At 39.7% G+C, this 18146-nt stretch overlaps 3 protein-coding genes across 3 annotated transcripts; all 3 read right to left on the bottom strand.

Moving 5' to 3' along the window:
* Window positions 1-230: 230 nt before the first annotated feature.
* On the bottom strand, window positions 231-2697 carry LOC146649221 (uncharacterized). Its single transcript, XM_085387238.1, has 2 exons — window positions 2248-2697; window positions 231-1674 (listed from the first exon to the last, which is right to left on the bottom strand). Exons 1-2 carry the CDS (start codon window positions 2680-2682, stop codon window positions 559-561), a joined length of 1551 nt encoding a protein of 516 aa, XP_085243364.1. The 5' UTR covers window positions 2683-2697; the 3' UTR covers window positions 231-558.
* Window positions 2698-4607: 1910 nt separating this feature from the next.
* Window positions 4608-5540, bottom strand: LOC146649220 (uncharacterized). The gene has a single exon (XM_085387480.1). The coding sequence runs from the start codon at window positions 5538-5540 to the stop codon at window positions 4608-4610; it is 933 nt and encodes a 310-aa protein (XP_085243606.1).
* Window positions 5541-14167: 8627 nt separating this feature from the next.
* On the bottom strand, window positions 14168-15100 carry LOC146649219 (uncharacterized). Its single transcript, XM_085387481.1, has one exon. It carries the CDS (start codon window positions 15098-15100, stop codon window positions 14168-14170), a length of 933 nt encoding a protein of 310 aa, XP_085243607.1.
* Between the last annotated feature and the right edge of the window lie 3046 nt (window positions 15101-18146).

Genomic DNA, 18146 nt, shown 5'->3' with positions numbered 1-18146 from the left:
TATGAACAATTGTGGACTCGGGGATATTAAGATGGTTACTCAGGACATAAAGTTGCGTAGTGTAATGTAATTATTTTAAAATTTGATGTACATACATGTAGAGAGTAAATAATTCCAGGTCTCACTTTTTTATCTTGTGTTCTAGATGAAAGGTTATGTGATACAGTGTGTGTGTGTGCGTATGTATGTATGTATGTATGTGTATATATAAAACAATTGCAATCAATCAATTGAACAATTATTACTTTTTTATTCAACCACAATGTGATAAATTTCTTAAATGAAAAAAAAATGTTTTTCTCAAATCTACAATAATTAGTTGTGCATTCTTGACATTTTTTTGTGTTGGAAGATTACAGAAATACAGAACTATTCACAACATTTAATGTTGTCAGTTTGTCATTCATTTCCCACCATATGTTACAACTACGTACATTTTAGTTGTATTGAAATATTTAACAGATTTCATATTGAATGTCTCCTTTCATTCACAAGACAGAGACCAAACTCTGCAGACATGTTGGTGTCTGACTGTCCCATTTATAGTTGTAACATGTATTAAAGCTTGCCCATTATCTTCAAGTATCTCTCATTTAACTGAAACCGTCCTGCTGCATACTCCTCTACAAGTCGAGGTAAGAAATATGAGAAGTAAAACCCTCTCAAGCGTTTTACTTGTTCCTTTACAAATGCTTCATCATATTGCACTGTAAATGAAACATGCTCAGTAGGTGTCCAGATCACAAGTGTGGCAGTCTTGAGCCCTGTGCAAAACATTGTAAGTTGCACTTGCATGTAATAGCCTCTGCTGCCAGTTTTCTGCAGCTGCAGTTCTCCATCTACCAGTTTGATATCGCTGCATTTCTGGGTAAGCTGCTCCGTGAGTGAAGGATAAGTCTGCACAGGACATTTTATTTCTAGAAGCACATCTGAGTCAATGACCCCGTCAGGACTCGCAGAGAGCCATGGCTCCTGGATGCTGATAACACTACCCATGTGAAGGATGTTCATACCCTGTTCTTTCAGCTGATGACAAGCTTTAACTTCATTTTCTTTACCATAGTTTGTTTCATAATTCCCACGAAAGGAAGGGTACATGTGCTCAGATAAAAATTTGTCATTTTTTGTGGTGGCACGTACTGGAACTTTTTTAGCAGAGCTTGCTGTAAGTCTGATTTTCCTGCAGTTGTGCCACAAATCAGATGCACTTTGCTCTTTTGTTTCTTCTTGTAATTGTTCTGCTTGCTCTTCAGAAACTTGAATGTATGCCTGGTAGAATGCCCTGCATGGATTACAGCTTAGTTTGTAACTGTGTGCTTGGTGTGGCTGAAAAAATTGCTCATCAACTTTACTGTTGCGGTGAGGACCTGCAGATGGCGAGGCATTGTAACACTTTCCAATTAATGTGTTCTTGAGGAGGAAAAGTGGCTTCACTGGTGCTTTGCTAACACTGTCAATAAAGTCTTGATGTGTAAGGTGATATGGTGTGTTAGGGAGAGATTGTGTCACTGCAGTCCGGGAGTTCACATCGTACTGCTGCTCTGCCCTGTGATGTCTGAAGTTTATCTGGCTTAGACGTTTAGGTTCAAGGTTCTTTGCTGTCCCTGCATTCCACCTGCGCTGCTCGTCTGTACACGCAAGCCCTGTCTTTCCACTGATCGCAGCATTCTGCACCTGTAACAAACATTAATAGTTTTTTCTCACTGTCAATACTCAAAATTTAACATAACGAGGAAGTTTACACTAACAAAAGCAGTACACGGTTGGTGTCCTGCATGTTATAGATATGACCCTGGGTCAATACACCTGAATCATATCCAAAACAGATATAAACACTGGCAAAGTCACCCATATTATCCATTTCATATTAATAGTCAGTTACTTTTTGATGCAGAAATATACATCCACAGTCTAATTTTTTTCAAAGTAGTGTGTGTGTACAAATATACATATATATAAACAAACATGTATTATACTACTCTGTGTCACTTCTTATAACTATAGTTTTTCTTGTCTTGTAAATTTGACCTTAATGTTCAGTCTTTTATTTTTTTTATATTTTATCTTCATGTGATTGTACAGCATACAGCCCACACAAAGTTAACGAGTGGCTTTCACATGTAAACAGTGCTCCACGTAATACTTGGCTAGATGGCAGTAGCGTGACTCCTTAATCACAGCCTTTGACCAGTCCAGTGTTTCTGTTTCAGTGATTTAAACATTGTGATATCCAGATAAGTGATATACCTTCCACAGAATAGCAGCCGCATGGCTACATGATCTCCCTAATCCGGCGATACAGGAACAGCCGACTGTCTCCACTACTCCACTTTCTCTTAGCATTGCCCATGCTAAGTGTTTCGCTTGATTAATACTCTGGCTCGGCTCTACAGCTGCTTTAAGAAAAATAAAGTCGCCTTGTTTGTTGAGCAGTACTTTATCAATTTTGTTGCTGTGCAGGTAATTATACGCCTCGGTGCTCTTGTAATTACGTAATTCCTCGCCATCAACGCCTTCGGAAAATACAAGGTAATTAATAATGTCGATGTAGCTAACATCGGGCCATAGTTTCATGTCATCTACCCACTCCGTGAGAAGTGACGGGTGAGGCACTGCAACTGAACTGTCCTCGCTGCTTTTTAAAACATCTTTACTGTGTATCCACCTTCGATGTGTTGCCATTTACTCCAGGTAAAACAAACTGCAGTGAGAGAAATCTTTATCAACAGTGAAGGTGTAACCCCGCAACCGTCAACAACAGCGCAAGCGGAAGTAAAAAACCGGCTTCCGCTATGAATCGGGGTAATGGCGCGAAATCAGAAATACTGTGGATACACCCTCAGGGTTTGTGATCAGCCAGCGGCTGATATGATCATTAATCCTGTAAAATAATATTCTTTCGGTTTATGAATCTGTTTGCATGGATTTCTTAATCCGTTTCCACTGTTAGCAGAAGTTGTGCATGCAGTTTTGGTGTGCTGCTCTCCAAGACTACAAGCTGCGTTAAAGTTGGAAGTAACTGGCCGATGTTCCACTGTTGAAGATCAGCTGTGCCCATTTGTTGCACATTGTGGGTATGGAGAAGTTGAGGCTCTTGCAGGCTACCCACAATTTCCCCAAACTGAGCGATTATACATCTTGCTTCCATATTTGTATCTTGTGTCACTAAAAATGCATTTTATTTTAATTTTATACATTGATTAATGACCTGCAGAATCTCCTTATCATATTAAGTGATTCATAATTGTCACTTTATGCTTTCTCCATCTTGAAAGTGATTACATCCTTTAGGTTCATTTTCTGCAGGCAGGTTTCTGACAGAACAGGCAGATTTAGAATATAACATGCAGCGTTCTATAGATGGACACATAAAGAAATGAAAAATTACATGTATGTGCTAACTTTCTAAACACTGTTACATTAATGATTAAGTAGATAAAACATTTATGTCAGCCTTGGCTCATAGTTCATTTAAAGACAAGAACTTTGTGTGTGTGTTTCAGGTCCTGCACTCTCAAAGACTGAATGAACCAGCATTGCAGCCATGGGTCACTGTGAGCATCACAGGGAAGGTTGAAGCCGCCCACTCCAGCTGTAAGGCCGGAGTCACGGAGACCTGCACCCACGTCACTGCTCTTCTGTTTAATGTAGAAGCAACAGTGTTGATCTGTGGCACAAGGACTGTTACAGGTGAACCTGCATACTGGGTTTTGCTGGGTAATGTGACCAAGATACAATCAGAGGTTGGCCATAAGATAGACTTCTCCTCTTCCTCCTCTTATTGTATTTTGCACACCTCTGTTGCACACACATAAGAATTTCGCTCACATGTGCTGTACCAGTGTACCTGCACATGTTATGTGATACGGGAAATCTCCAATTTTTTAAATTTTTAAAATTTTTTTTAGATTAAATAATATACCATTGTAAAGACGACACAAGAGTTCCAGAGGCTCTTCTGGGAGCCAGAGTCGACCAGAAAACGTTTCCCCGAGCTTGAGTCCTCTATGAAGAGCAGCCTTTCCTTATCGGCAGCGGTCACAGCCGCTACAGAGCGCTGGCAGGCTTGTTTCCCTGGGCCTTAAAACTGCAAAGGCGGCACGGTGCTGTCACGCTGATGGTAAAAACACAGGCCTTTACCACAGTGCCGCTGTGCCACTTTATTTTTTAACAAAACTCTACGCTTTATGTATAAAGAACTGCCTATTCTACTACTTATTGAAGAAAAGAATCCACAAAAGATTATTTTTACTTTCTTTTATTTGTTCCAGATTAATTCTAAATTATTTTTTAAAAAGCAATGAAATGCATCAGATGTCTCCCATGCTTTCTTTTCTGCTGTAATTTTTTTTTTTGAACATAAATTGGTCTATTGAAAATAAAATGTAGTAAGAAACACTACATTTTTTCAATAGGCCAATTTATGTTTAAGAAAACCCCAACAATCAAATGATCCCATCTGAGCAAGCACTGGGCGACGGTGGGAAGGAAAAACTCCTTTTTCTTAAAAAGAAGAAACCTTCGACAGAACCAGGCTCAGATGGTGCGGCTTCTGTCATGACCGGTTGGGGGTTAGGTAGTTAAAAAACTACTCTAACGGTACAGCACTACAGCTTTTTGGTGGAAATGGGTGGAAGGATGGGTGTTACACCTCGTTTCATTGGAGGTCTTACAGGTGGTCGGGGTGTAGATTCAGCTTTTTTACAAATAGGTGGCAGAGGGACAGGACTAGGTCGTGGAATTATAACTGATTGGGTGGGAATCGGTTGCTTTCCACTTCTGGATATAGGTGGAACACACATCCTACGAAAAGGTGGTAGGTTGTCGGTCGAGAAAGTTTCCTTTTTCGTTGGTTGTGTGACTTGAGGAGCGGGTGTCAACTTTGTGTTTTTCGGGCTAATGGGTGGCAGTGGAGTCCGCTGTAACTGTTGTTCGTCAGATGCATCTTCCCTGCCTACGTAAATGTATTTATGTTCCTCAAAAAGGGCAATGTCTTTTTCAACTTGACTCATTGCCTCTTCGAGAAACATTTTGTAATTGTATTTTTTGTGCTGTGAAGGGGAGATAGTAAAAGGGAGGGATTGATATTCAAAGTTTAGCTCATTAAACCTCCTCTTTAGGCCCTGGAGAATGTTTTGTTTCTCCTGTTCGGCCAGTGGTTTAACTGTTTCCTGTTGTTTTGTTAACCAGGCATCATTGTCCTGCTTAGCCTTTTCTTTCTCTGCCTTTCTTCTACGCAGGTAGCCTGGAACGATTCCGTAATCGTTTTTCTGTAAATAAAAGGGGACAAGTCCAGATTTCTCAAGGAGCTGCTTGTCCCCTTTGCGTGTATCCACACAAGCAGGTTGAGCCATGACTTTCTTCATGCCTGTGTGTTCTGGTTTTTTCCTGAATGTGTGTTCAGGTTTTTCGCCTTCTGGCCTCTGTGGGCACATTTCGCGATGAGATGGGGCCTTAACTGTTCTTGGCACCATGGTCCTGTGTTCATTTTTATATTTATTTTCTAATACAATTGCTTCCCTGTATTTAGAAATATACATTTTAGGTTTGGGTGGAGGAAGAGTACTCTACTTTGGGAGAAGGTTATAAGCGCTTTCATCTGAAAACACAATTCAATCGCTAGCTTAAAATCACCTGCAAGGGAATTCTACAACTGTGTGTCGAGGCACCCCTATTTATAGATTTTTATGGCCTGGCATGTGACATCATGGTGGCCTGGCATGTGACATCATGGTGGCCTGGCATGTGACATCATGGTAGTCTGTCTTTGTTCTGTCATTTAAGCCCCACCCCCCTGGTTACTGTTGCTATTGTAACTATTATATTATGAATGCTGGTAGCTAGCATTCCACACACACACATACACTTTTTGCCAAGGTTCCAGCTGCAGTCACCAAGACATGTAAATGTATTTAGTAACCCTCTGGGGTCCAGAGTATAATTGGCCGTTTTTGACTACTTTTGATTTTACCTCTATATTTCACCTTTAAAAAAATCTTCTTCTTTTTTTTTTTTTTGGCACAACCTCAAATATCTGAAATTTGAGTTAATTTTTCATTTATACTATATTTGCACAATAGATCTAAATTCAGACAAAAAAAAATTTAAAATCCGAGTAGAAAATACTTGTCATTTTTACTGTAAAAGCCACAAACATGTTTAAGGAATTGTTTTCATAACTTGAAATGCGAATAGAAGTTGTACATTTGTAAAAATTATGCACAAGTTTTGCAAACAACTTTATGTTCAGTATAATATATGCAGGTTTTCTTCCTGAATACTATCGTTGTTTATATTTACTGCGGGAAGAAACGGTTTTTATAAGGAAAAACACTAGAAAGCACTCAGTCCCCCTCCCAACTCCCCCAGCCTTTCCTATTGGTGAAAAAATATACCATGTGGACCAATCAAAAAATGATAGGGCAACATAGCATTTAGTTGTTTACGAAGGCGGGCAGGTGTATACATATAGTTTGAGTCTGACGGCTCTTTGTTTGCTTCTCATCTGTAAACTCTGCATACTCTCTCATGTGATTCAGTTTGTTTTGAAAAGTCTCAACAGGATCTTGAGCTTTATTGTGAAAGGTTTACGTGGAAAACAAACAAGCGTACAGCGGAACCACGCGATGGTTTTACCGTCATTGTTGCTAACGAAAACACGTAAAAACAGGCACTTGCCCGCCCATAGTGTGGTTATATTAAATATAAGAGAAAGAGAGAACTTTAAGAAATTAATATAGCCACTAAGGTGACCGTCAAAACGATGAAAAATACTGCTGTAAACAGTTTATTTTACGACATCGCGAAACAAACGATAGCGTAATAGGAAACGATAGACATTTTTATATCGTCATTTGATATATATCGTTATATCGAACAGCCCTAACATACACTCTTATATTTTTACATATATTTATTCTTATAATTCTCAGATTTACCCATTCGTATATTTTGCTTGTTCTTATGTTATTGTATTTTGCACACCTCTGTTGCACACACATAAGAATTTCGCTCACATGTGCTGTACCAGTGTACCTGCACATGTTATGTGATACGGGAAATCTCCAATTTTTTTTAATTTTGTTTTTTTTTAGATTAAATAATATACCATTGTAAAGACGACACAAGAGTTCCAGAGGCTCTTCTGGGAGCCAGAGTCGACCAGAAAAGGTTTCCCCGAGCTTGAGTCCTCTATGAAGAGCAGCCTTTCCTTATCGGCAGCGGTCACAGCCGCTACAGAGCGCTGGCAGGCTTGTTTCCCTGGGCCTTAAAACTGCAAAGGCGGCACGGTGCTGTCACGCTGATGGTAAAAACACAGGCCTTTACCACAGTGCCGCTGTGCCACTTTATTTTTTAACAAAACACTACGCTTTATGTATAAAGAACTGCCTATTCTACTACTTATTGAAGAAAAGAATCCACAAAAGATTAGTTTTACTTTCTTTTATTTGTTCCAGATAAATTATAAATTATTTTTTAAAAAGCAATGAAATGCATCAGATGTCTCCCATGCTTTCTTTTCTGCTGTAATTTTTTTTTTGAACATAAATTGGTCTATTGAAAATAAAATGTAGTAAGAAACACTACATTTTTTCAATAGGCCAATTTATGTTTAAGAAAACCCCAACAATCAAATGATCCCATCTGAGCAAGCACTGGGCGACGGTGGGAAGGAAAAACTCCTTTGTCTTAAAAAGAAGAAACCTTCGACAGAACCAGGCTCAGATGGTGCGGCTTCTGTCAAGACCGGTTGGGGGTAAGGTAGTTAAAAAACTACTCTAACGGTACAGCACTACAGCTTTTTGGTGGAAATGGGTGGAAGGATGGGTGTTACACCTCGTTTCATTGGAGGTCTTACAGGTGGTCGGGGTGTAGATTCAGCTTTTTTACAAATAGGTGGCAGAGGGACAGGACTAGGTCGTGGAATTATACCTAGTTGGGTGGGAATAGGTTGCTTTCCACTTCTGGATATAGGTGGAACACACATCCTACGAAAAGGTGGTAGGTTGTCGGTCGAGAAAGTTTCCTTTTTCGTTGGTTGTGTGACTTGAGGAGCGGGTGTCAACTTTGTGTTTTTCGGTCTAATGGGTGGCAGTGGAGTCCGCTGTAACTGTTGTTCGTCAGATGCATCTTCCCTGCCTACGTAAATGTATTTATGTTCCTCAAAAAGGGCAATGTCTTTTTCAACTTGACTCATTGCCTCTTCAAGAAACATTTTGTAATTGTATTTTTTGTGCTGTGAAGGGGAGATAGTAAAAGGGAGGGATTGATATTCAAAGTTTAGCTCATTAAACCTCCTCTTTAGGCCCTGGAGAATGTTTTGTTTCTCCTGTTCGGCCAGTGGTTTAACTGTTTCCTGTTGTTTTGTTAACCAGGCATCATTGTCCTGCTTAGCCTTTTCTTTCTCTGCCTTTCTTCTACGCAGGTAGCCTGGAACGATTCCGTAATCGTTTTTCTGTAAATAAAAGGGGACAAGTCCAGATTTCTCAAGGAGCTGCTTGTCCCCTTTGCGTGTATCCACACAAGCAGGTTGAGCCATGACTTTCTTCATGCCTGTGTGTTCTGGTTTTTTCCTGAATGTGTGTTCAGGTTTTTCGCCTTCTGGCCTCTGTGGGCACATTTCGCGATGAGATGGGGCCTTAACTGTTCTTGGCACCATGGTCCTGTGTTCATTTTTATATTTATTTTCTAATACAATTGCTTCCCTGTATTTAGAAATATACATTTTAGGTTTGGGTGGAGGAAGAGTACTCTACTTTGGGAGAAGGTTATAAGCGCTTTCATCTGAAAACACAATTCAATCGCTAGCTTAAAATCACCTGCAAGGGAATTCTACAACTGTGTGTCGAGGCACCCCTATTTATAGATTTTTATGGCCTGGCATGTGACATCATGGTGGCCTGGCATGTGACATCATGGTGGCCTGGCATGTGACATCATGGTAGTCTGTCTTTGTTCTGTCATTTAAGCCCCACCCCCCTGGTTACTGTTGCTATTGTAACTATTATATTATGAATGCTGGTAGCTAGCATTCCACACACACACATACACTTTTTGCCAAGGTTCCAGCTGCAGTCACCAAGACATGTAAATGTATTTAGTAACCCTCTGGGGTCCAGAGTATAATTGGCCGTTTTTGACTACTTTTGATTTTACCTCTATATTTCACCTTTAAAAAAATCTTCTTCTTTTTTTTTTTTTTGGCACAACCTCAAATATCTGAAATTTGAGTTAATTTTTCATTTATACTATATTTGCACAATAGATCTAAATTCAGACAAAAAAAAATTTAAAATCCGAGTAGAAAATACTTGTCATTTTTACTGTAAAAGCCACAAACATGTTTAAGGAATTGTTTTCATAACTTGAAATGCGAATAGAAGTTGTACATTTGTAAAAATTATGCACAAGTTTTGCAAACAACTTTATGTTCAGTATAATATATGCAGGTTTTCTTCCTGAATACTATCGTTGTTTATATTTACTGCGGGAAGAAACGGTTTTTATAAGGAAAAACACTAGAAAGCACTCAGTCCCCCTCCCAACTCCCCCAGCCTTTCCTATTGGTGAAAAAATATACCATGTGGACCAATCAAAAAATGATAGGGCAACATAGCATTTAGTTGTTTACGAAGGCGGGCAGGTGTATACATATAGTTTGAGTCTGACGGCTCTTTGTTTGCTTCTCATCTGTAAACTCTGCATACTCTCTCATGTGATTCAGTTTGTTTTGAAAAGTCTCAACAGGATCTTGAGCTTTATTGTGAAAGGTTTACGTGGAAAACAAACAAGCGTACAGCGGAACCACGCGATGGTTTTACCGTCATTGTTGCTAACGAAAACACGTAAAAACAGGCACTTGCCCGCCCATAGTGTGGTTATATTAAATATAAGAGAAAGAGAGAACTTTAAGAAATTAATATAGCCACTAAGGTGACCGTCAAAACGATGAAAAATACTGCTGTAAACAGTTTATTTTACGACATCACGAAACAAAAGATAGCGTAATAGGAAACGATAGACATTTTTATATCGTCATTTGATATATATCGTTATATCGAACAGCCCTAACATACACTCTTATATTTTTACATATATTTATTCTTATAATTCTCAGATTTACCCATTCGTATATTTTGCTTGTTCTTATGTTATTGTATTTTGCACACCTCTGTTGCACACACATAAGAATTTCGCTCACATGTGCTGTACCAGTGTACCTGCACATGTTATGTGATACGGGAAATCTCCAATTTTTTTTAATTTTGTTTTTTTTTTAGATTAAATAATATACCATTGTAAAGACGACACAAGAGTTCCAGAGGCTCTTCTGGGAGCCAGAGTCGACCAGAAAAGGTTTCCCCGAGCTTGAGTCCTCTATGAAGAGCAGCCTTTCCTTATCGGCAGCGGTCACAGCCGCTACAGAGCGCTGGCAGGCTTGTTTCCCTGGGCCTTAAAACTGCAAAGGCGGCACGGTGCTGTCACGCTGATGGTAAAAACACAGGCCTTTACCACAGTGCCGCTGTGCCACTTTATTTTTTAACAAAACACTACGCTTTATGTATAAAGAACTGCCTATTCTACTACTTATTGAAGAAAAGAATCCACAAAAGATTAGTTTTACTTTCTTTTATTTGTTCCAGATAAATTATAAATTATTTTTTAAAAAGCAATGAAATGCATCAGATGTCTCCCATGCTTTCTTTTCTGCTGTAATTTTTTTTTTGAACATAAATTGGTCTATTGAAAATAAAATGTAGTAAGAAACACTACATTTTTTCAATAGGCCAATTTATGTTTAAGAAAACCCCAACAATCAAATGATCCCATCTGAGCAAGCACTGGGCGACGGTGGGAAGGAAAAACTCCTTTGTCTTAAAAAGAAGAAACCTTCGACAGAACCAGGCTCAGATGGTGCGGCTTCTGTCAAGACCGGTTGGGGGTAAGGTAGTTAAAAAACTACTCTAACGGTACAGCACTACAGCTTTTTGGTGGAAATGGGTGGAAGGATGGGTGTTACACCTCGTTTCATTGGAGGTCTTACAGGTGGTCGGGGTGTAGATTCAGCTTTTTTACAAATAGGTGGCAGAGGGACAGGACTAGGTCGTGGAATTATACCTAGTTGGGTGGGAATAGGTTGCTTTCCACTTCTGGATATAGGTGGAACACACATCCTACGAAAAGGTGGTAGGTTGTCGGTCGAGAAAGTTTCCTTTTTCGTTGGTTGTGTGACTTGAGGAGCGGGTGTCAACTTTGTGTTTTTCGGTCTAATGGGTGGCAGTGGAGTCCGCTGTAACTGTTGTTCGTCAGATGCATCTTCCCTGCCTACGTAAATGTATTTATGTTCCTCAAAAAGGGCAATGTCTTTTTCAACTTGACTCATTGCCTCTTCAAGAAACATTTTGTAATTGTATTTTTTGTGCTGTGAAGGGGAGATAGTAAAAGGGAGGGATTGATATTCAAAGTTTAGCTCATTAAACCTCCTCTTTAGGCCCTGGAGAATGTTTTGTTTCTCCTGTTCGGCCAGTGGTTTAACTGTTTCCTGTTGTTTTGTTAACCAGGCATCATTGTCCTGCTTAGCCTTTTCTTTCTCTGCCTTTCTTCTACGCAGGTAGCCTGGAACGATTCCGTAATCGTTTTTCTGTAAATAAAAGGGGACAAGTCCAGATTTCTCAAGGAGCTGCTTGTCCCCTTTGCGTGTATCCACACAAGCAGGTTGAGCCATGACTTTCTTCATGCCTGTGTGTTCTGGTTTTTTCCTGGATGTGTGTTCAGGTTTTTCGCCTTCTGGCCTCTGTGGGCACATTTCGCGATGAGATGGGGCCTTAACTGTTCTTGGCACCATGGTCCTGTGTTCATTTTTATATTTATTTTCTAATACAATTGCTTCCCTGTATTTAGAAATATACATTTTAGGTTTGGGTGGAGGAAGAGTACTCTCCTTTGGGAGAAGGTTATAAGCGCTTTTATCTGACAACCTAATTCAATCGCTAGCTTAAAATCACCTGCAAGGGAATTCTACAACTGTGTGTCGAGGCACCCCTATTTATAGATTTTTATGGCCTGGCATGTGACATCATGGTGGCCTGGCATGTGACATCATGGTGGCCTGGCATGTGACATCATGGTAGCCTGTCTTTGTTCTGTCATTTAAGCCCCACCCCCCTGGTTACTGTTGCTATTGTAACTATTATATTATGAATGCTGGTAGCTAGCATTCCACACACACACACATACACTTTTTGCCAAGGTTCCAGCTGCAGTCACCAAGACATGTAAATGTATTTAGTAACCCTCTGGGGTCCAGAGTATAATTGGCCGTTTTTGACTACTTTTGATTTTACCTCTATATTTCACCTTTAAAAAAATCTTCTTCTTTTTTTTTTTTTTTTTGGCACAACCTCAAATATCTGAAATTTGAGTTAATTTTTCATTTATACTATATTTGCACAATAGATCTAAATTCAGACAAAAAAAATTCAAAATCCGAGTAGAAAATACTTGTCATTTTTACTGTAAAAGCCACAAACATGTTTAAGGAATTGTTTTCATAACTTGAAATGCGAATAGAAGTTGTACATTTGTAAAAATTATGCACAAGTTTTGCAAACAACTTTATGTTCAGTATAATATATGCAGGTTTTCTTCCTGAATACTATCGTTGTTTATATTTACTGCGGGAAGAAACGGTTTTTATAAGGAAAAACACTAGAAAGCACTCAGTCCCCCTCCCAACTCCCCCAGCCTTTCCTATTGGTGAAAAAATATACCATGTGGACCAATCAAAAAATGATAGGGCAACATAGCATTTAGTTGTTTACGAAGGCGGGCAGGTGTATACATATAGTTTGAGTCTGACGGCTCTTTGTTTGCTTCTCATCTGTAAACTCTGCATACTCTCTCATGTGATTCAGTTTGTTTTGAAAAGTCTCAACAGGATCTTGAGCTTTATTGTGAAAGGTTTACGTGGAAAACAAACAAGCGTACAGCGGAACCACGCGATGGTTTTACCGTCATTGTTGCTAACGAAAACACGTAAAAACAGGCACTTGCCCGCCCATAGTGTGGTTATATTAAATATAAGAGAAAGAGAGAACTTTAAGAAATTAATATAGCCACTAAGGTGACCGTCAAAACGATGAAAAATACTGCTGTAAACAGTTTATTTTACGACATCATGAAACAAACGATAGCGTAATAGGAAACGATAGACATTTTTATATCGTCATTTGATATATATCGTTATATCGAACAGCCCTAACATACACTCTTATATTTTTACATATATTTATTCTTATAATTCTCAGATTTACCCATTCGTATATTTTGCTCGTTCTTATGTTATTGTATTTTGCACACCTCTGTTGCACACACATAAGAATTTCGCTCACATGTGCTGTACCAGTGTACCTGCACATGTTATGTGATACGGGAAATCTCCAATTTTTTTTAATTTTGTTTTTTTTGAGATTAAATAATATACCATTGTAAAGACGACACAAGAGTTCCAGAGGCTCTTCTGGGAGCCAGAGTCGACCAGAAAAGGTTTCCCCGAGCTTGAGTCCTCTATGAAGAGCAGCCTTTCCTTATCGGCAGCGGTCACAGCCGCTACAGAGCGCTGGCAGGCTTGTTTCCCTGGGCCTTAAAACTGCAAAGGCGGCACGGTGCTGTCACGCTGATGGTAAAAACACAGGCCTTTACCACAGTGCCGCTGTGCCACTTTATTTTTTAACAAAACTCTACGCTTTATGTATAAAGAACTGCCTATTCTACTACTTATTGAAGAAAAGAATCCACAAAAGATTAGTTTTACTTTCTTTTATTTGTTCCAGATAAATTATAAATTATTTTTTAAAAAGCAATGAAATGCATCAGATGTCTCCCATGCTTTCTTTTCTGCTGTAATTTTTTTTTTGAACATAAATTGGTCTATTGAAAATAAAATGTAGTAAGAAACACTACATTTTTTCAATAGGCCAATTTATGTTTAAGAAAACCCCAACAATCAAATGATCCCATCTGAGCAAGCACTGGGCGACGGTGGGAAGGAAAAACTCCTTTGTCTTAAAAAGAAGAAACCTTCGACAGAACCAGGCTCAGATGGTGCGGCTTCTGTCATGACCGGTTGGGGGTTAGGTAGTTAAAAAACTACTCTAACGGTACAGCACTACAGCTTTTTGGTGGAAATGGGTGGAAGGATGGGTGTTACACCTCGTTTCATTGGAGGTCTTACAGGTGGTCGGGGTGTAGATTCAGCTTTTTTACAAATAGGTGGCAGAGGGACAGGACTAGGTTGTGGAATTATAACTGATTGGGTGGGAATAGGTTGCTTTCCACTTCTGGATATAGGTGGAACACACATCCTACGAAAAGGTGGTAGGTTGTCGGTCGAGAAAGTTTCCTTTTTCGTTGGTTGTGTGACTTGAGGAGCGGGTGTCAACTTTGTGTTTTTCGGTCTAATGGGTGGCAGTGGAGTCCGCTGTAACTGTTGTTCGTCAGATGCATCTTCCCTGCCTACGTAAATGTATTTATGTTCCTCAAAAAGGGCAATGTCTTTTTCAACTTGACTCATTGCCTCTTCGAGAAACATTTTGTAATTGTATTTTTTGTGCTGTGAAGGGGAGATAGTAAAAGGGAGGGATTGATATTCAAAGTTTAGCTCATTAAACCTCCTCTTTAGGCCCTGGAGAATGTTTTGTTTCTCCTGTTCGGGCAGTGGTTTAACTGTTTCCTGTTGTTTTGTTAACCAGGCATCATTGTCCTGCTTAGCCTTTTCTTTCTCTGCCTTTCTTCTACGCAGGTAGCCTGGAACGATTCCGTAATCGTTTTTCTGTAAATAAAAGGGGACAAGTCCAGATTTCTCAAGGAGCTGCTTGTCCCCTTTGCGTGTATCCACACAAGCAGGTTGAGCCATGACTTTCTTCATGCCTGTGTGTTCTGGTTTTTTCCTGAATGTGTGTTCAGGTTTTTCGCCTTCTGGCCTCTGTGGGCACATTTCGCGATGAGATGGGGCCTTAACTGTTCTTGGCACCATGGTCCTGTGTTCATTTTTATATTTATTTTCTAATACAATTGCTTCCCTGTATTTAGAAATATACATTTTAGGTTTGGGTGGAGGAAGAGTACTCTACTTTGGGAGAAGGTTATAAGCGCTTTCATCTGAAAACACAATTCAATCGCTAGCTTAAAATCACCTGCAAGGGAATTCTACAACTGTGTGTCGAGGCACCCCTATTTATAGATTTTTATGGCCTGGCATGTGACATCATGGTGGCCTGGCATGTGACATCATGGTGGCCTGGCATGTGACATCATGGTAGCCTGTCTTTGTTCTGTCATTTAAGCCCCACCCCCCTGGTTACTGTTGCTATTGTAACTATTATATTATGAATGCTGGTAGCTAGCATTCCACACACACACATACACTTTTTGCCAAGGTTCCAGCTGCAGTCACCAAGACATGTAAATGTATTTAGTAACCCTCTGGGGTTTATTGTATTTTGCACACCTCTGTTGCACACACATAAGAAATTCACTCACATGTGTTGTACCAGTGTACCTGCACATGTTATGTGATACGGGAAATCTCCAATTTTTTTAATTTTTTAATTTTTTTTGAGATTAAATAATATACCATTGTAAAGACGACACAAGAGTTCCAGAGGCTCTTCTGGGAGCCAGAGTCGACCAGAAAACGTTTCCCCGAGCTTGAGTCCTCTATGAAGAGCAGCCTTTCCTTATCGGCAGCGGTCACAGCCGCTACAGAGCGCTGGCAGGCTTGTTTCCCTGGGCCTTAAAACTGCAAAGGCGGCACGGTGCTGTCACGCTGATGGTAAAAACACAGGCCTTTACCACAGTGCCGCTGTGCCACTTTATTTTTTAACAAAACTCTACGCTTTATGTATAAAGAACTGCCTATTCTACTACTTATTGAAGAAAAGAATCCACAAAAGATTAGTTTTACTTTCTTTTATTTGTTCCAGATTAATTCTAAATTATTTTTTAAAAAGCAATGAAATGCATCAGATGTCTCCCATGCTTTCTTTTCTGCTGTAATTTTTTTTTTCCTTGAACATAAATTGGTCTATTGAAAATAAAATGTAGTAAGAAACACTACATTTTTTCAATAGGCCAATTTATGTTTAAGAAAACCCCAACAATCAAATGATCCCGTCTGAGCAAGCACTGGGCGACGGTGGGAAGGAAAAACTCCTTTTTCTTAAAAAGAAGAAACCTTCGACAGAACCAGGCTCAGATGGTGCGGCTTCTGTCAAGACCGGTTGGGGGTAAGGTAGTTAAAAAACTACTCTAACGGTACAGCACTACAGCTTTTTGGTGGAAATGGGTGGAAGGATGGGTGTTACACCTCGTTTCATTGGAGGTCTTACAGGTGGTCGGGGTGTAGATTCAGCTTTTTTACAAATAGGTGGCAGAGGGACAGGACTAGGTCGTGGAATTATACCTAGTTGGGTGGGAATAGGTTGCTTTCCACTTCTGGATATAGGTGGAACACACATCCTACGAAAAGGTGGTAGGTTGTCGGTCGAGAAAGTTTCCTTTTTCGTTGGTTGTGTGACTTGAGGAGCGGGTGTCAACTTTGTGTTTTTCGGTCTAATGGGTGGCAGTGGAGTCCGCTGTAACTGTTGTTCGTCAGATGCATCTTCCCTGCCTACGTAAATGTATTTATGTTCCTCAAAAAGGGCAATGTCTTTTTCAACTTGACTCATTGCCTCTTCGAGAAACATTTTGTAATTGTATTTTTTGTGCTGTGAAGGGGAGATAGTAAAAGGGAGGGATTGATATTCAAAGTTTAGCTCATTAAACCTCCTCTTTAGGCCCTGGAGAATGTTTTGTTTCTCCTGTTCGGCCAGTGGTTTAACTGTTTCCTGTTGTTTTGTTAACCAGGCATCATTGTCCTGCTTAGCCTTTTCTTTCTCTGCCTTTCTTCTACGCAGGTAGCCTGGAACGATTCCGTAATCGTTTTTCTGTAAATAAAAGGGGACAAGTCCAGATTTCTCAAGGAGCTGCTTGTCCCCTTTGCGTGTATCCACACAAGCAGGTTGAGCCATGACTTTCTTCATGCCTGTGTGTTCTGGTTTTTTCCTGAATGTGTGTTCAGGTTTTTCGCCTTCTGGCCTCTGTGGGCACATTTCGCGATGAGATGGGGCCTTAACTGTTCTTGGCACCATGGTCCTGTGTTCATTTTTATATTTATTTTCTAATACAATTGCTTCCCTGTATTTAGAAATATACATTTTAGGTTTGGGTGGAGGAAGAGTACTCTACTTTGGGAGAAGGTTATAAGCGCTTTCATCTGAAAACACAATTCAATCGCTAGCTTAAAATCACCTGCAAGGGAATTCTACAACTGTGTGTCGAGGCACCCCTATTTATAGATTTTTATGGCCTGGCATGTGACATCATGGTGGCCTGGCATGTGACATCATGGTGGCCTGGCATGTGACATCATGGTGGCCTGGCATGTGACATCATGGTAGCCTGTCTTTGTTCTGTCATTTAAGCCCCACCCCCCTGGTTACTGTTGCTATTGTAACTATTATATTATGAATGCTGGTAGCTAGCATTCCACACACACACATACACTTTTTGCCAAGGTTCCAGCTGCAGTCACCAAGACATGTAAATGTATTTAGTAACCCTCTGGGGTCCAGAGTATAATTGGCCGTTTTTGACTACTTTTGATTTTACCTCTATATTTCACCTTTAAAAAAATCTTCTTCTTTTTTTTTTTTTTTGGCACAACCTCAAATATCTGAAATTTGAGTTAATTTTTCATTTATACTATATTTGCACAATAGATCTAAATTCAGACAAAAAAAATTCAAAATCCGAGTAGAAAATACTTGTCATTTTTACTGTAAAAGCCACAAACATGTTTAAGGAATTGTTTTCATAACTTGAAATGCGAATAGAAGTTGTACATTTGTAAAAATTATGCACAAGTTTTGCAAACAACTTTATGTTCAGTATAATATATGCAGGTTTTCTTCCTGAATACTATCGTTGTTTATATTTACTGCGGGAAGAAACGGTTTTTATAAGGAAAAACACTAGAAAGCACTCAGTCCCCCTCCCAACTCCCCCAGCCTTTCCTATTGGTGAAAAAATATACCATGTGGACCAAT

The sequence above is a fragment of the Rhamphochromis longiceps genome, linkage group LG17 (genome assembly GCF_057381845.1).
Source record: "Rhamphochromis longiceps isolate RC_006_pf linkage group LG17, R_longiceps_female_GT1.1, whole genome shotgun sequence".
Classification (NCBI taxonomy): domain Eukaryota; kingdom Metazoa; phylum Chordata; class Actinopteri; order Cichliformes; family Cichlidae; genus Rhamphochromis; species Rhamphochromis longiceps.
This window is presented reverse-complemented; position numbering and strand designations above follow the sequence as displayed.